Below are 18,405 nucleotides of genomic sequence, written 5' to 3' on the forward strand. Positions count from 1 at the left end.
CCTTTGAAAAGAGTTTGCTGTGTAAATGTACAAATTTGTGTCTTGTTAATAAAGAAGTTGCCATAATTTCATTGTTAGCAATTTTTATTTTTTTATTTATTTATTTATTTTTCATTTCGTTGTAGGTCTTAGCCATCTTTGAAGAGCATGAGGACCAACTTACGGCCTTCGTCGAGCCTTTCGTTATTTTATTAATCTTGATCGCTAACGCCATCGTCGGTGTATGGCAGGTAAGTCGCAATCAGTAACTTTTAATTTGTTCAATTCTGTATAATGTTAGAAATACCGAAGAGTTGGATTTCTTATTTTTTTTTTTTTTTTTTTTTTTTTTTTTTTTAAGTACAGGTTTTAATACTTTTAGTTGTATTACAATGAATTTTACTTACTGAAGTACATTGTTGGAAAACAAAAGGGGGCCGAAAAACGAGAACAATTTTAAGTCGTTAATTCGTAATCGTATATACCTGAACTTCACGTGCATTAAATGTTAGAATCTTCACATTTACTATTACCAAAGGTGCTTTAGACTCTGCTTGCTTTTTGAAAAATTCACCAGTTGTTTTCTTTTAATCTTATACCAGCCACGGCCAACTCAATGCGACGAAACCATATTATTTTTCGTTAAGACGTCTTCAATAAATATCTTCAGGTTCCTTCTTGATATGGTCCTAGAAAGCTAGACATATAACTGACTCTGTGTGAAGACAAAATGTCTTAAGTAAATGAAGAGTGAGTTAGTCCTTTTATTTGTTAACTGTCACGCAAAACGGAGAAACGACCTGAGTACATTTTATTTTAATATTCTGTTTGCAAATCAGTGGCTGTAACTTAGATGAACCACCTTCAAGTATAATATATACTTTTCGCCAAGTGATATTTATTACTAGGGGACTGAAGTTCCCTAAAAAATATAGATATATGACCTATAAAATGTTATTAAAAACATGGAAGAATAGCCTAAAAATTGTGAAAATAACGATTAAATTTGTAACTAACTTCAAAAGAATACAACAAACATACCAAATGATGGGCATCATATCCGTGATACCACAAAATATAAGGTAACTTCTTCAGCTGAAATATGTAAGTTTGTTTAAATGAAAATAACCAAATAAAATGTAAATTTAAACAATTTAGTGATTAAGACAAATACAGTAAATTATTCAGTGTAAAATGCACTTATTTCTCGCATTTTGGCTTACTGTGTAGCATGGTGTATTTCCATGTCATCTTATGAGAAAGTGTGTTTACCTTGGTGCAGTGTCTCGAGCATGTTGCCAAAATCAAAAGAATCATTTTAAAAAAATATTGAAACATGCGAAAAATGACGAAAAAGTCACCGAAACTTTAAAAAATGACCTAAATGCTGAAAATTGGAAATCATGCAAAAGTATGCCCTTTAAAATTACTTTTTTTATTTCAGAACGAAGTGTAATATTATGGTATTTGATGGACGATACCAGAAAAAGATGATATTTCATAAACTTCCGCCCCTATTCATTACATAGAACTATGAATTGAATACTACTCCAAAATCTTGACATGTAAAAGGGCTTGAATTGTTGATAGCTCAAAACTAGACACATGTGCTTAGTATAAGCGCTAAAGATTAAATGGCACAGTGCTTAGTGCGACGGGCGGTAAATTGATAAACGTTGTTTTATTATTATTATATTTTTAAATTTTAGTCATTGTCAATTAACAATATCAAAGAGACTTAAAAATGAAAAACAAAAATATTGTTGTGGATGAACAGAAAGAATGGAAGCTAAATTCACTGTATAGTGATTGACGCTTCTTTCTTTCTCCTGATATAAAATTTTTAACTAACTCTTAGCAAATACTAGATAGTTTCCTGCTCCTTGAAAACATATGAAATCCAAAATGAGCAGGATGTGTGAAGAGAGTTAAGTCATGTAATAATCAGGTCTGTCTTTACTTTGTTTCTCTTGTTTTTCTTGCTTTTAGTTTCCGTTTATTCTACAGCTGTTTAAATTGAATGCCAAGAAAACAAAAGAACGAATAATGTTTAAAAATATGCATGTTATATATAAATCAGTTGTTAATTTAGTGAAAATTATTATTATTATTGTTAGCAGCTTGCCTATTAGGTTCGGTTGTAGAAGATATGTAAAGTTAATTTTCTTTGTCCTTTCAGGAGCGTAATGCTGAATCTGCCATTGAAGCTCTTAAAGAGTACGAGCCCGAAATGGGTAAAGTAGTACGAGCAGACAAAGTTGGTGTTCAGAAAATCCGTGCCAGAGAGATCGTTCCTGGTGACATGGTTGAAATATCAGGTGTGTATTTAGTAATAAAAATGTATGCTTTCAGTTTGTTAAAGAAAATAGTCGGCCAAATACATTCTTACTTCAGATGAATTATCCTCTTTACACTTACACAGAAGGTTAACTATTGTTTGGGGCTAAAGTTTTATTGCATTTCAAGTACTGGAAGTTTGACTCAATAATATCTACAGTAAGTAAGTTAGTTTATACTGTATTAAAATAAAAAAATAAACCACACCAGTGAACGGCTATGAGGATGGTGGAGACGGTTTTAAAAGTTATTATTATTATTATTTCTAAATTTAATCATATATGATAATTAGGGACCGGATTTTAAGGTGCAAAAATGTGGTAGGAAAAAGGGAACAAAAGGGGCTGAAAAGTCATTCAAAAAGTGAAAAAAAAAAAAAAAATACTTGCTAATAGGATATCTTTATTAAGTGCTATAGTATACAGTTACATGAACATTCCATATTCATTACACCAGCAAATATTTTTAAAATCTTGGCTTTAAACATTGGACATAAACTGCGAAATTGTTTTATTTAATCCTAAACTTGTACAACATTCAACACTCTTCTAATAAATTTGTGGTTAAAACCAACTCTTTTAAGTTTGATTTAGCAATATTGTGGCTTGAGAAAGCGTTACATACTACTGGGTTTTCAGAAACTGGTCATACTTGACTATGCACAACATTTCTATCATTTTTATGTTTTCGAATGTTAGTTTCTGTCGCTTGGAGCTCGGGAGAGCCTTGTATGTGGAGAAACTTCTTTCGACATCAACGGAAACTAGTGCTTCATATCTCGTAAGCACATGAACAGGAAGTTCAGTTGATGTTGCAAAGGTTTCTATGTCCGGTTTCAGTTCAGATTTTATCCCTAGCAAATAAGTCAAGACTACATCTAAATTTATTTAATGTTATGTGTAAACTAAATTGAAAATAAAACATACTGTTCTGTCCAAAGTTAAAAAAAAAAAAAAAAAAAAAAAAAAAAAAAAAAAAAAGAGAAAAGGGACAATAAAGGTGCTGAAGGTTAAAAGAAGTACAAAAAAGGGAAATTTTATTAATCTAGCGAAAAAGGTGCAACGAAGTGGGTTCGTTTCAGTTCGTTTTATGCCCGGAAATACATATTTTGAACTTTCGTTGTTATAACAATCGAAAAGATGCTGCACCTTAAAATCCGCTCTCTAATGATAATGTTGACGATGTCGCGATCTGAGAAAATTTACTTACGTAGTCAACTTAAAGAGTCTTCATCCCGGCGAAATTAAAATACCGCTAATTTTACAGTAATTATGTGATATCTTTAAATAGATAAAAGATAATCGAAATGTGGAACAAGAGCGCCCTAGACAATATTATTGTACATGAGAAACCGTTATCACGACTCACTTATCCGCTTTCGATTTCGAGCCATTTTGAAAATCTGCATTTATTTTCGCGTTTCTAAACAGCTGAAAGCGGAAAGTCACTAGGTGACTTGTGATAACGATACCTCACGCAAAATAATATTGTCTATGGCGCTCTTGTTCCATATTTCAATTATCTTTTATCTATTTGAAGATATTACATAATTACTGTAAAATTAGCGGTATTTTAATTTCGCCGGGATGAAGACTCTTAAACTAGAAATACAAATCAGTGAACAAAGCAAAGTTTATTTAAAAAACTAATAACTATGTAACAGTTTCGCCAGCTAACTGAACATATTAGCTTCATCAGACACTGTAAAAACAAGAAGGAGTTGCACCTAAATATAACAGGTTCTGAACAGGAAACTGGTTCTGAACGCTGATTGGCTGGTGAGAACGGATTCAGTCAATCATAACAAAAGTGAAACGAAACACCATAAATCCCTTTCCCTCCCTGGTCCGACAGAAAAGTAAGCTACAATTTTAAGTCTTTCCAATAACCTGCTCCTTTTCTATAAAGCTGACCTCCTTCCAGTTTATCATCAACGCCCTTCCCCCCCCCCCCCCGTCCTAACAATTCAATCCCACACCAATTGATGCCCCGTGCCCCTCACATGCTTAAAAATGGCATTTCTTTCTCTTCATAATCTTACGTCATCTTTGTGTTTTTAACCCGTTTCCCTGGTTAGTTTTCTCCCCGTTTCACCAATATAACAACTGTTACACTCACTACATCTTATCTTGTAAACCATTCCCCTTCTTTCCATCATCTCCTCTCGTCTTTTCTTCTTTCCTCCTTTCTTCTTCCTCATGCGTAACACATCCAATAGTCTCTTACTCCCTTTTCTGTACGTTGAAACGCTCCCTGTTTTCTTTAGTGCTCTCTTAATTATCTTAAGAGGAAATTTCGGAAAATTACAGTGTGAACCATGTGATGCACACCAGGTATGAGGGACAGGGAGTATTAACTGGACTCCAACCATGACCAGGGCTTGAGTTGGTGCGGTTGGCGGGTGAACAAACCATCATGCAAGATTAACTGATTTGGATTACAGGAGAGATAGATTCCAGGATCATGCCACCTGCCCCGTCACAACGTTAGTCACCTTTCCCTATCACAGTAGAATTTAATGCTTGATTTTGGTAAATGCAAAAGTTCGTTTATGCTTAATTTAATGTGTATATTTTTATAGGTATTTTTAATGGGAGCAATTCGTAGTAATTCTTAATTTCGTTTATTTCTTTCCCTGTAGTGGGTGACAAGATTCCCGCTGATATTAGGATAACCAAAATCTTCTCAACCACGTTGAGGATTGACCAGTCTATCTTGACTGGTGAGTCCGTGTCCGTCATCAAGCACACAGATCCTATTCCAGATCCAAGGGCTGTGAACCAGGTAAGCTATTCTTCCGTTGAACTATTTCAGAATACATACTTTAATAAGACTAATATAGCTGTATCTAAGCTCTGAATTAAGAGAAGGAATCCTTACTTTGATACATTGATATATACATCTTTCCATATCAAGAATTTAGACAAACAATAGAGTAGCATTAAAATAATATTAAAAAAATCATCTACAATAAAGTCTAGAAATTTAGAGTAGTACGTAAGAAATAGAACCTATAAGATCTATAAGAAGCAAAGAAAAATAAATTTCAGTAGCATTCATAATGTTATTGAGAAACAGTGCGTGGAACTTACCGTGCGAAACCTTGATCACCTGCTTTGGTTTTGTAATTTTACTTACACTTAAATGGTCGCACACAAATAGCAAACAACTGAAATGACTTGCTGTTTTTCTTCATTGTTTTGTTACTGTTTTGTTTGTTGAGCAATGTTAATATCTTTGGTAAATCTACAATTAAAAAGGTGTGATATTTGTGTGCTTGCAAATGACTGAAATTTTGGACTCAAATGTCTCAGACTGTTACAGCATGCCGCACAGAGCAAACTACAAAACAACTATACGGACGTGGCATTGTGGACGCTATCAATTTACGTTATTATTTTCTTGTCATTGTTATTTGACGATGTTGGCGCCGATTCAGGAACTTCTTTATAGAAACTTCCAATATGTCTAAAGCTAAAATATATTTTGAGCCCAAGCTGGTTTTGTCTTCTTTAAGGCTATATAGTGAGAGAGAACTAATTTCAGATCACCTAGACTGATATAGTGCTTCCCTGTAGAGAAGTTAGCGTGCTTTCTGTATTATTCAAGATTCTGGTTCGATTTCTAAGTGCGAGAAGAAGTTCAGTGTTCACATCGTTTGGTAATTGGAAAGCAACTTAAATTAAGAGACAGTTAACTCATGCCTACAAAGCCAGAAATAACTACCATGGAAGCCGATGTTCGGACCATACAGCATTCAGTTAATAGCTCTTGTCATAGCCTGGCGTTTCGGGTAGTAAGGGCAAATTCAAGCCAAGCCTTGTTTCCTGAAAATTTACTCTGAACGGTCAAAATAATCATCCGCGTATTTTGAAATTGCCTTTCGTAAGGAAAAAAGGAACGACTTCCACAAATTATGTGCACGAGAACTGGCTGCCACATCAGTTTGGTATTATTACTCAGAATGACTTTCACAAACTACTCACATACACGGGGGGCGCGGTGGCTTAGTGATAGAGCGTTCACCTCCGGTGCTTGGGGTCCCTGGTTCGATCCCAGCTCGCGCCGTGTGAACCTTGTGGTGGACAAACGCCGTGCTCGTGGGTTTTCTCGGGGTTCTCCCGTTTCCTCCCACTTTCTTCATTTCACTCATTTCTCATTATCACAGTCTCCTTTAGCCTAACCGGCATAATCGTGGGACGTTAAACTTTAAGATTTCATTTCATTTTTTACTCACATATACATATATAAATACCTATCTATCTATCTATAGATAGATAGATAGATATATGCACGAGAACTGGATGCCACAGAGCAGTTTGGTATTGCTACTCGACCACCTCAAATATACAGTTTGCGTCCAGATTGCTTGTAGCTTCTGTCGAGTTCACCCTTACTACCGAGAACGCCTCATTTGTTCCTCAATGTAACTTCGAAATTAATAAACGGCAGTCTTGTATCTATAACTAGTATAGGTAAAATAGATGTTTATTATAATAACTTTTAATTCTTACCGTAATGAGTAATACTAATTTCCCTGATAATTTACCTTGCTTTTCTGTAGCCCTCGACGGTAAAAATTACAATTTAATTATCGGATTATGGGTAAGATCCGTACATTAAACTATTTGATTTTTATTAGTTTGCTTATTCAGTGCGTTTAACAAAGAACGTTGGCATTTTCTCGTTATAGGACAAGAAGAATATTCTTTTCTCTGGTACCAATGTTGCCGCTGGCAAGGCACGTGGTGTTGTAATTGGAACTGGACTGAACACTGCCATTGGTGAGTCTACTATTATGTGTTATTAACTAGTATATGCTCAGAGTTGTGGTTTAATATAGTAAAGGTAGTTTTTTTTTTTTCCGTAAGTTTTAATCATAAAACTTCGTAGGGTGTCTATCGGTCACGAAAGTCACGAAATCTGAAAACGGTCATGAAAGTCACGAAATTTAGCTTTTGGGTCACGATTTTTTTTTAACTGTACAAATGTAAGTACAGATTGGAAACTTTCGTTCTATAAAACGTCAAGTCACCACCAAAAATGTCTATGGTCGGCTTTAGATGCTACCAAATCGCAAGCAAAGTACGTTTCTATCGCATGGATGAAAATTCGGCGTAATTCGCACCCAAATTTGCTGTTGAAAATGTTAGGAAATTTTATAATTTGGTGAAGAAAAGGTCACGAAAAAGTCACGAAATTTCATTTTGAAATTTTAGTAGACACCCTGGTAATAGAAGTGAGGTTTGATTTCAGGTCATGCAATGTGGGTTTAGCAGCTGTACCACAATGTTAAGGATTTTATTGTTATGCTTTCCAAATAACCCATATTTCTTTACAATACATTATTTTTCCAATAGTTCATTACTTTCATCTTTTTATCATCGTTTCATAACTAAAGATGTCAATACAGATATATATAAAAGCATCTATCTTTCTTGAAAACTCCTGCCATTTTCTATGATTTTGTCAAAACCAATTATAAGTAAACTCAGAATCAAAGAAAGAAAAAAAAAACTTTGCTGTATTGTTAACGGATTTATAGGGCAATTATCAGTCGTCGAATTTTCAGTACCTTCATGGGCAACATTGTCAAGAAGCAAGTATGAAAAAAGTTTAATTTGATAGAATTAATTACATAGGTAACTACTATGCACCTGTCATATTATGCCTTACAAACACAAAGATCTTGAGGCTTCCAGTGGAGGTTTTTATAGTGTAAATATCTCAGGTCATTGTACTTCTATTTTGATGATGGTGATGATAGCTCAGTTACGACCCGTCGTTATCAACCACAAAGAACAAGAATTGCGTAGTAAGATATTTGTACTGTGAAAAACTCACTCTAGAAGTCTCAAGATGTTTTATAAGTTACTATATGATAGGTATATAGGTGTTTTCTGTATAATTGCTACTCATGCTATCTCCTATTATTCCTCTTTTCTTGTATGTGTCCTGACAATGCTGCCAGTGAAGACAGCGAAAATTCGACGATTGATGATTGTTCAAAAATTCATAACATAATAAAAACAAAATTAAGTAGCTCTTTAGTTTATTGGAGAGACTATATTTTTTTCCTTTTTAAAATACATCTCGTACAGACACACTATTAGAAAATTCTGTTTCCAGTTATGATTAGAAAAAAATTAAAAGGGAGGTGAACTGTGACCCATTTCCTGTACCAATCATTCTTTCATACAAAGACATTGTGTCAAATAATACAAATAATATGACTTGGGTCAGTTATTTGAAGACGAGTTAACCTGTGATCATATGCTTCTTCATAGTGTTGCCTGTCTCGGAAAAGGTTAGATGGGATGCATTGCACTACTTCCTGTACAATCTGAATATGTTCCCACGTAATGCAAGTATTGTAAGGGAGAAAATTCCCATCAGAAGAACCAGTGTCTGGTTGGTGTTGCAGTGGGACCATTTTGGAAGAGACCGCATGGAAATTATTTTTAGTGTCATTTAATCTAGATGCATAGGTATATATTTTCATTGACTAACCCAACGCATAAGAAAAGTAGCAATCTCCCTGTAAAATTCTTGTAGTATAGCAACATTCATTTAGTAATTTGTTTAAACCGAAAGTATTATATTTACAAATTGTTCACAGGTAAGATCCGAACTGAGATGTCTGAAACTGAGGAAATCAAGACTCCTTTGCAACAGAAGTTGGATGAGTTCGGTGAGCAGTTGTCCAAGGTTATCTCTGTTATCTGTGTTGCTGTATGGGCCATCAACATCGGTCACTTCAATGACCCAGCTCACGGTGGATCCTGGATCAAGGTAAAAATTATTTTGTAATTCAATTTTCATTGCTATTTTGTGGTAAAATAAAAATGTTTTTATTTGTGCTAGTGAAACCTACAGTACCTTAGATAAGGCAGAAAATAATGAAAACTTGACTAAATAATAAGTCACATATTTTGTTAGATAAATTGCAAACTAAAATATATTTATGTATTCTGCAATCGATCAAGTGTCCCAAGAGTACGTTTAATTTCAATTATTAATTCTTTTCTAAAATCAGAAGTCATAGTAATCCACTACAGCTTACTTTCAATTGGTTTCGTGGTCAAGTGGTTTCAATTGATCTACATAAAGTAAAAACAGTAATAGTGAGAAGTGTTTTTTTTTAATCGATTTAACGTTCTAAGAATAAACACAGTCTTCTATTTTAACCCTCTATTCAAAGGATTATTCAACTCTTAACCCTCTTATCGTATGTTAAGTTTTAATTGCTGCCTGTTCTTTCGTAGGGTGCAGTTTACTACTTCAAGATCGCCGTAGCTTTGGCTGTGGCTGCTATCCCTGAGGGTCTGCCCGCTGTAATCACCACTTGTCTGGCTTTGGGCACCCGACGTATGGCCAAGAAGAATGCCATTGTACGATCCCTGCCATCTGTAGAGACTTTGGGTTGCACCTCTGTTATCTGCTCTGATAAGACTGGCACACTGACAACCAACCAGATGTCCGTTGCAAGGTAGGTTTAAGCAATGATATACAAGACGTGTGTAAAAGAATTTATGAATGGTACAATAGAAGATGTGTGTATGTATCCTATACAGCGTAGTTTTATTATTATTATTATTAGTAGTAGTAGTTTGTTGTCTGGCATAATGGGAAATATTGCTTCCTTCAACGATAACTTGTATTATCCTTCAAAGCCAAAACTGATATAGATGATAGTTCAAGTTACGACCTTTCTCAGCTGTAGAAAGAACTTTAATCGTTGCAGCGGTATGAGTGGTGCATATGTTCCTATAAAACTTATATGTAAATGCAGATAATAATAATTTGGTGATACCGGTGTTTAAATGTTCTAAAGATCGTGGCCCGTCACCTACATATGCAGCTGTTGTGGTGTTCGTTCCTTCGTTAAACAGTTTAATCTATTCTTCTAAAACACACACATCTTGCTCACTTCTTAGTCTTCGTAAACTGTTTTCACGTCTCTGCTGATCAGGATCAGTAATATATATGGCTATATCATACAGATGATTACATCTTTCTGTATTATTCTCAGCAACAAATGGAATACTATTCATCTCTACGATGAATTGTATCAAGTTGCGTAGTTTGCTAATAGGTTTAAACTCGAACTAAAGTGAAACTACATTGGCTACTGTAACGCAGGGAAATTTGAATTGGTTAACAAATTTATTTTCATGATAGTAATATCATCGGAATTTTAAGTCGCGTGTATTGTTCAGATGTTTTAACGTAATAGTAATAATAATAAAAACTAAGGTGAAAAATCCATATCTACAGTCTTGTTCCAAAAACCTGGACTTACCTACAGTTGAAATTAAATCAAATAAATGTGGGTTTTCGTTGGCCAGGTGAGAGCGTTATTTAGAACGGAAGTATTATAATTTCCTAAATTTGATTGCCAGAATATGACCTTTAAAAACAAACTGGGTGGCCAAGATTTTTTTTTAACAAGACTGTACATGCACAATTTATTTTAGTAGAGAAAAAAGTGAAAGATGCTGTAGTTATTTATTCAAGTAATTTTTATTTGAGACAATTTGTAATTTTGATTTCCGTTTTAATTCTGGTCAAGTGCTTTAGCTATTATGTTAATAGTATGAGATTGAGATTGACATTATTATTGAATAAGTAAATACTTTTGCTTTTATTTGCGTAGTTAGTTTCCAGTAAATCCAGTTAGTTTCCAGCAAATCCAGTATTACCGTTATTTATTTGCACTTAATATTTAAAAAAAAAAAAAAAAAAAAAAAAACCTTTTTGGATTTTCATTGTACTTTTGTATTCGGTGTTTGTGTTTCCCGTGATTTTTCATTATTTTTCTTTCGTTTTCTTCTGTAGAATGTTCATCTTTGATAGAATCGAGGGTAATGACAGCAGCTTCAGCGAATTCGAAATCACTGGCTCTACTTATGAGCCAATTGGTGATGTCTTCCTCAATGGACAGAAGATCAAGGGACAGGACTATGAGACTCTTCATGAATTGGCTACAATTTGCATCATGTGCAACGACTCTGCCATTGACTTCAATGAAGTAAGTTTCCCTTTTTAAAACAAATTGCTATATTATTATACTGAATTTACGCTTTTCCGATATTTTTTTTTTTAATATGACATTTTTTTTTAAATATAACACTTTTTTTTTTTTAATATAACACCCTATGCGCAAGAAATAATTTCAATGAAGAGTAATTGAGCACACTCGGGAATGTTACAATCAGTTCGTTTGAAGTAAATCAAAATTAGAGTACGTGTGATGTCGGATTGTACGAATGTAAATATTCATAAACTATTTACTATATTAAAAAGAAAAATTCACTGACTGAAGGAAACGGACTTACATTCACGAACTAAAACAAAACGAACAAACAAAAAATAAAAATCAATTTGACAATGTAGGGAAACATGTGAGAAAACTTCGTTTATTATGAGGTTCCAATAATCTCAATCTTGGTCGTTGGCTACAGTGACAGCAGAAAGCTCGTATGTGCAAAATAAAGTTCTCCGCAAATTTCAAGAAGTTTATAGAGACTTAGTGTCTATTTAGTTCTGAATCGAAGGAATTGACATAGTCATAATTCTGATGGAACTTCATGTGTATTTTTTATTAATTATATATGAATATTAAAATCAGTTCGATTTGACAGAAATACTATCTAGTCGAAACATTCTTCTTTTCTTTTCTGTGGTAGGAGTTCTTGTACAGATGGTGTCTGCCTATGTTATTATTGTATCTGACATTTAATTGTAGATTTTACCGTATGGTAGTTGTTGCCGATCAAGCTAGGGTAGAAAGTGTATACCGAGTAGAATATATTTGGTGCTCTGACGCGCGTTTTTCGGCTGATCGATGGGTCCCGCAAAATGTCGGCGCTCGAGTAATATTTCCTGATTGAAGATTAGAAGGAAGTCGGATCTGTAGTTTATCGCTCCTATACGAGAACATTTTATGTAAGTCATGTGTGATCAGTGCAGTCACACGCTGGATTTTACTGTTTATTGTATTTTTACGAATTCATACACAATAATTACTGTGTCCAAGACAAAAACCATCGCAGATGTCAGAAATAATAGTGCAAGAGCAACGGGGGAGCGTATACTCGCGTCCAGCAATCGATTCTTTAGTTTGCTTACATATGGAACCATTGTGGCTTAGCACGAGCGGTTGCCATCTTGTCAGTTAGGACAACCCTAACGATCCTTCTGTCCAAGCATTTCACAATGAATCATGGGGCATGAGGGATGGGCATGTTCGCTGTAAGAACCCTCTGCCTCCTATCGTTTATACAATCAATGGTGACCCTTGCGACTAGTAATTTTGCGTAACGACCACCTGGTTTCTCAAAGCCCCGCTATATGGACACACTCGAAATCAGTTAATATTTGCTGTAGGGCGTTCGCTGTCGTCGTCTTTCTGATATTGCAGCCATAAAATGTGATGCGCACACAACTATATAGTCATGTTCTTCTACGACTTTCAAGCTACAAGCACTGTGCCTTCTACAGACATACTTGCATCAGCATTGGGATCTGGAATTGGACCAGGCTGTTAATAATAGATTACATATACTCAAACCTGAACTTGGTGTTTGGATCACCAGTTCAAAATCTTTTCGACGAGAGAAACGAATTCTAACTCGATTTCACATTGGACATTCACTTAACACATGGATTTCTACTTTGTGGTGACGACCTACCATTGTGTGCATAATTTTGCAGTTTTTATACTATATTATTTAATCAGCTGATAAACGAATCGCACAATGAGGCATAAAGTAATGTTGTTTCTTATGTTTTTTTAAAAATATAATGTAGATATAAGTTTTTATCACATTCTTAAAATAACGATTATAAATAGCACATATACGTCCTTGATATTAACGTATTACCACTTTCTTGTCACTCTGTGCAAAAGGTATTAGTATCAAGTATTCGCTCTAAAATTTGAACCACAGCAGCCTACTTCAAAGAACTAACTATTTGTCCGGGGAGGAAATTAACATTAATCGATGGGAGTAAAGTGAAATATAAGGTATATTTATCAAGGGAACGTAAAACGTTGAAGTGTAGTTGTCAACTGTGTAATTACTAACCACAATAAAATTAGTGTCATATGTGTCAGTGTTAAAATAAATTTAAACATAATGACGGTTAGCTTTTATTGTTACCGAATACAGAAGTGACCTATTTATCACTTGCTTGCGTTCATCCAGTTACAGGAGTAGAAATAACCAAAGAGTCTAGAATTGAAAAAGTAAAACATACTCATAATAAATAAAATCTATAAATCAGAATAATATCGTTTTATATTTTGAACGTTAATACATATTCCAAGGGTATTCGGATATAATCAGCTTATATTTGGTTACGAATCATTGTAACATTATTGATATTCTGAATCGGTAATTTTGTATGTATTGGATATCCTGTAAGAAGTTGGATAAAATATTTAGCTCAAATCCAGAACCAAGAAAGATCAAATCAATCAACTAGTATATGTGGCATCAGTAAATCTTTGTCAGATAAATGTTCCAAACTTTCTGTGCCATGTACAGATATTATATCAGTCAGTAGATGTTGAAGGATCATTTTCGATCTATAAACTTAATTCAGTAGACCATAGACAAGGTTTGACAACACAAAACTTTTTAAGAAATTCGTAGTAGTGCACTATGGAAATTCATTCTACGCATAGTAAGCATTGTAAGCAAGAATTTGAACTAGAAATACAAATCGCTGACCAACGCAACGTTTATTTAAAAATAATAAATTTGTAACAGTTTCCCCAACGTTTATTTAAAAATAATAAATTTGTAACAGTTTCCCCAACGTTTATTTAAAAATAATAAATTTCAACGTTTATTTAAAAATAATAAATTTATAACAGTTTCCCCAACGTTTATTTAAAAATAATAAATTTGCAACAGTTTCGCCAACTAACTGAAGATATTGGCTCAGTGTCTGATAAAGCCAATATGTTCAGTTAGTTGGCGAAACTGTTGCAAATTTATTATTTTTAAATAAACGTTGCTTTGCTCAGCGATTTGTATTTCTAGTTTACCTTATTTAAGATGGCAGAGCTAGTATGAACCAGTTAAGAATTTGAAATGAATAAACTTCTTAGGTACATATTGTGTTATGTATAATGCGTATTTTCTAATACTTTTGTGTATGTTTTCAGTCTTTTAGTGTATATAAATCCGGGCCCTACTTACGAGAGTTACGCTTAGATATAGAGGTAATCCAGTCGCACTTTTTCACTTACAGAAGATATGGTGGAAAATAATTAATTTGCTCTGTTTCAGTTTTTATGTCTGTTACCTGCAAGCAATGTGTATATTTCTCGTATGTGTTAAATGTCGGCCCGAGAATATGAAGAATTTTAATATTTTCCCTTTAAACAAATATATTTTTCAATATTCTTTAAACCCTTTAAATAATTTTGTATTGATGTTGTTTTACAGTTCAAACAAGCTTTCGAGAAGGTCGGTGAAGCCACAGAAACCGCCTTGATCGTATTGGCTGAGAAATTGAACCCCTTCGGTTTGAACAAGACTGGTCTTGACCGCAGATCCAGTGCCATTGTTGTAAGACAGGACATCGAAACCAAGTGGAAGAAGGTAATGTATATTTGTCATCCAATTTTTGTAATGTATCTAATTCTTTCTTTAGTCAAGATAAATTCAAAGTAACATTTGCACTAGATTACATTTTTTAAAAAAGGAAATTTTTTGAGAACAAAACTTCTTAGGACATAGAAATACTAGAAAATATGAGGACTATTTTTAATTGAGAAATAAATATGTTGTAATATTCCCAGTAGAAGTGCATTGTGTTTAGGATTACATGATAAATTGCGAGGCAACATTACATGTAACTTCGGAGCTGATAGTGGGCATAACACTACAGGTCTATAATTATGATTATTGTTTCCATTCAGAAAAGAAATTATCATTTCTTATTATTGGAGAATAGTACAAACTATGAATAATGTGTTTCATTTACGTAAAAACAGAAAATAGAGCAATACTTGAAATAACTTGCACAACGTTACAGAGTCGTACTGTTATCTTTGTACTAGATATTAGAAACAATGATAAAACATTTCCGGTAGATACACTAGGTCGGAAAGGTGTAAAAGCCTTTTCAGAACAGCCATTTTGAGTATTTTTAGTTTTCCTCATGTCCAGAAATATAATTTCTAATCGTAAATTTGTATATTTAACAGGAATTCACTCTGGAATTCTCCCGAGATCGTAAATCCATGTCCAGCTACTGCGTACCATTGAAGCCATCTCGTCTTGGATCTGGACCCAAATTGTTTGTGAAGGGTGCTCCCGAGGGTGTATTGGACCGTTGCACACATGCTCGTATTGGATCCCAGAAGGTGAGTGCTATTTTTCTTATATGAAATACAGTTTTAAAAACTTTATTTTAAGCAATTTTGTTAAACTCGTAGAATACTCGTGTGAAAACCTTCGAAAAGTTGAGTGAAAATTTTACCAAAGTTTTACATTTGTTGATCTTCAAAATTACTTATCTGAATAATTCTGACGGTTTTGGGACCACATATAACTTGAATAAGAATAAAATTTGACCAAAGCAAACATTTGTTTCACTAATCTGGTACAGTTTCGGTAATATATCATTCGTCTTTACCAGATACACTATCTGAGGACTCATTGTCCAAAGTGTAACACAAAGCTATATATAAAAATGAAAGTCACGATGTTTGTAACTCCGTACCTGTTGAACCTTCGATCAGATTTTCAACATAGGTTCGAACCTGTAAGAGTTTTTATCATTTCACTTTGACGGGAAAGGGATATATATATATATAGTGTCGAATCCATAGTTTTCGGGGTCGCTGAAATGAACAGTGATACTTCCGATGCCGTTTGAATCCAAATTCAGCCCTTTGTATCCAAAATGAAAAATTTCTCCCCCTTCGAAGAACGGGCATTCTGCAAGTTAGTAATAATAAGAATTTTTTTTGGTCAGATTTCATTTATACTTAGTGATGTATACTGTTTCTTTTATTTATTTATTTTATTTTATTTTTTAATTTTGTAATTGTTTTCTGGTGAATTTGAGGAAAATAATTATAAAAATGAGAATAAATAATATTTGCAGTTAAAAAGTGAAGGTTTTCATTTTGCATAATACACATTTATGTATAAAAAAAGAATAAAGTCAACGTGTCTTGCATATTCGTGTTGGGTGTCTTTATCAAAGCATATATCTTGAAGTAGAACAAGTTGCCTACCTACTTTTTAATACTTGCATTTTTCCTCCACACATTAAATTGAAGCAATTTGTTATAACACTGAAAAAAAGTATCCAAGCACTTGACTACCACTGAATTAAACACTGCTACATAAGTTCATCAACTAAACAAAATTAATTAATTAAATAAATAAATAAATAGGTATTTTTGCTTGTAACAAACTATGTTCAAAATTCCGTCATCATATTCCAATCGCGATTAACATTTTTGATCATTTATAAATCAGTGAAAATTTTGAAAACTATTTTCGCAATTTTATGTTCTGCTGTGTTAAATGATTCTTACCAAAGGATTGTTTTTAGTGAAAAAAGAAAATAAAGTTAAATCTTTGACGTCCCACTGTAGGCCGAAGATGTGGAATGATAGTGTAGTGGGAAATAGGAATATGCAAATAAAACCCATGGACACGATGTTGTCTATCAGAAACTCAGTCTTGGATTGAACCAGGGATTCCTCTCACCAGAGGGCAGCGCTCTTCCGTTGAGCCATCGTGCTCCCGAATTTGTATATTTTTAAGTCATTTCACCAGTGTGTATATGAGATAATTTTTTTTTTTTAAATTATTCAACTATTTCTTATATTTATGGTAATTTATTATTTTATTGGAAATAGTGTAAATATTTTGGTTATATATATATATATATATTCTGGTATTTTGATTTTATAAATATTTCGGTATAGTTTTTTTATGTTCGATTAATGATTATAATTGAAATTTTCTTTCGTTTACAGTACCCATTGACATCAACACTGAAGAACCGCATCCTCGACCTCACCAGGCAATATGGTACTGGCAGAGACACACTGCGTTGCCTTGCTCTGGCCACTGCTGACAACCCACTGAAGCCAGAAGAAATGGACCTCGCTGACTCCACCAAATTCTACACTTATGAGGTGAATTAGCGTGCATTTCTGTAAATAATAGTGATTATTATTTTTTCAGTGAGTAAATTGTCACTTTTAAATTCTAGGGAAGTCGAATTCGATAATTAGTAATGAATACATGTCTAGTTAATCATTATATAGCTAATATACAGTTTTTCTTTCATATTTGAGTTTGGATGAAGTGAATAGTGCACTGATAATTAGTGATTAATACAAAATTCGAAAATATTAAAATCTGTTGTACATTTGACGGGACAAAGTTTGTAATTCATCGAATGTACCGTCAATAGCGCTAGGGAACATCATTTTTGTACGCTTGACAGGACGATGGGCCGAAACTCAGATTCGTTCTACAGCAGTGCATTACTTCAAACTTACATATCAGTGTGAAGTATGTTTCGTAGTGTATCTATTGATTTTGAGTTTCTTTTTAGGTTTCATATTGTTAGCTGCTGGTATTGGTATCTTAGGGTGTCTATTGGTCAGGAAAAAGTCACGAAATCAGAAAACGGTCTTGAAAGTCACAAAAAAGTCACGAAATTTAGCTTTTGGGTCACGATTTTTTTTTTTTTTTTTTTTTTTTTTTTTTTTTTTTTTTTTTTTTTTAACTGTACAAATGTAAGTACAGATTGGAAAACGTTGTTCTATAAAACGTCAAAATTCACCACCAAAAATGTCTATGGTCGGATTTAGACTCTACCAAATCGCAAGCAAAGTACGTTTTTATAGCATGGATAAAAATTCGGCCTAATTCGCTCTTGAAAATGTTAGGAAATTTTATGATTTGACAAAGAAAAGGTCACGAAATTTCATTTTGGAATTTTAGTAGACACCCTGTATCTGTTAATAGTAATCAGCCAGTATATGAAAGTAGAACAGATATTAACATATGTATTTTCACCTTTGCGAAACTAAGAGAG

At 33.7% G+C, this 18,405-nt stretch overlaps 1 protein-coding gene across 6 annotated transcripts in view; it reads left to right on the forward strand.

Annotated features, from left to right (window-relative positions):
• Positions 1-18,405, forward strand: part of SERCA (ATPase sarcoplasmic/endoplasmic reticulum Ca2+ transporting SERCA) — a 122,693-nt gene that overhangs the window by 72,072 nt on the left and 32,216 nt on the right. For all 6 annotated transcript variants that reach the window (XR_014133026.1, XR_014133027.1, XM_081770982.1 and 3 more), the window contains exons 5-14: positions 126-230; positions 2,159-2,297; positions 4,958-5,100; positions 7,010-7,100; positions 8,936-9,108; positions 9,582-9,805; positions 11,155-11,347; positions 14,778-14,933; positions 15,542-15,700; positions 17,333-17,494. Coding sequence is in view for 4 of the 6 variants with exons in the window: in XM_081770982.1 (XP_081627108.1) it covers positions 126-230; positions 2,159-2,297; positions 4,958-5,100; positions 7,010-7,100; positions 8,936-9,108; positions 9,582-9,805; positions 11,155-11,347; positions 14,778-14,933; positions 15,542-15,700; positions 17,333-17,494 (1,545 nt within the window). In the remaining 2 variants the exon portion in view is untranslated. The remainder of the gene's footprint in view (positions 1-125; positions 231-2,158; positions 2,298-4,957; positions 5,101-7,009; positions 7,101-8,935; positions 9,109-9,581; positions 9,806-11,154; positions 11,348-14,777; positions 14,934-15,541; positions 15,701-17,332; positions 17,495-18,405) is intronic.

The sequence above is a fragment of the Thermobia domestica genome, chromosome 9, assembly GCF_964235325.1.
Source record: "Thermobia domestica chromosome 9, izTheDome1.hap1.1, whole genome shotgun sequence".
Taxonomy (NCBI): Eukaryota; Metazoa; Arthropoda; class Insecta; order Zygentoma; family Lepismatidae; genus Thermobia; species Thermobia domestica.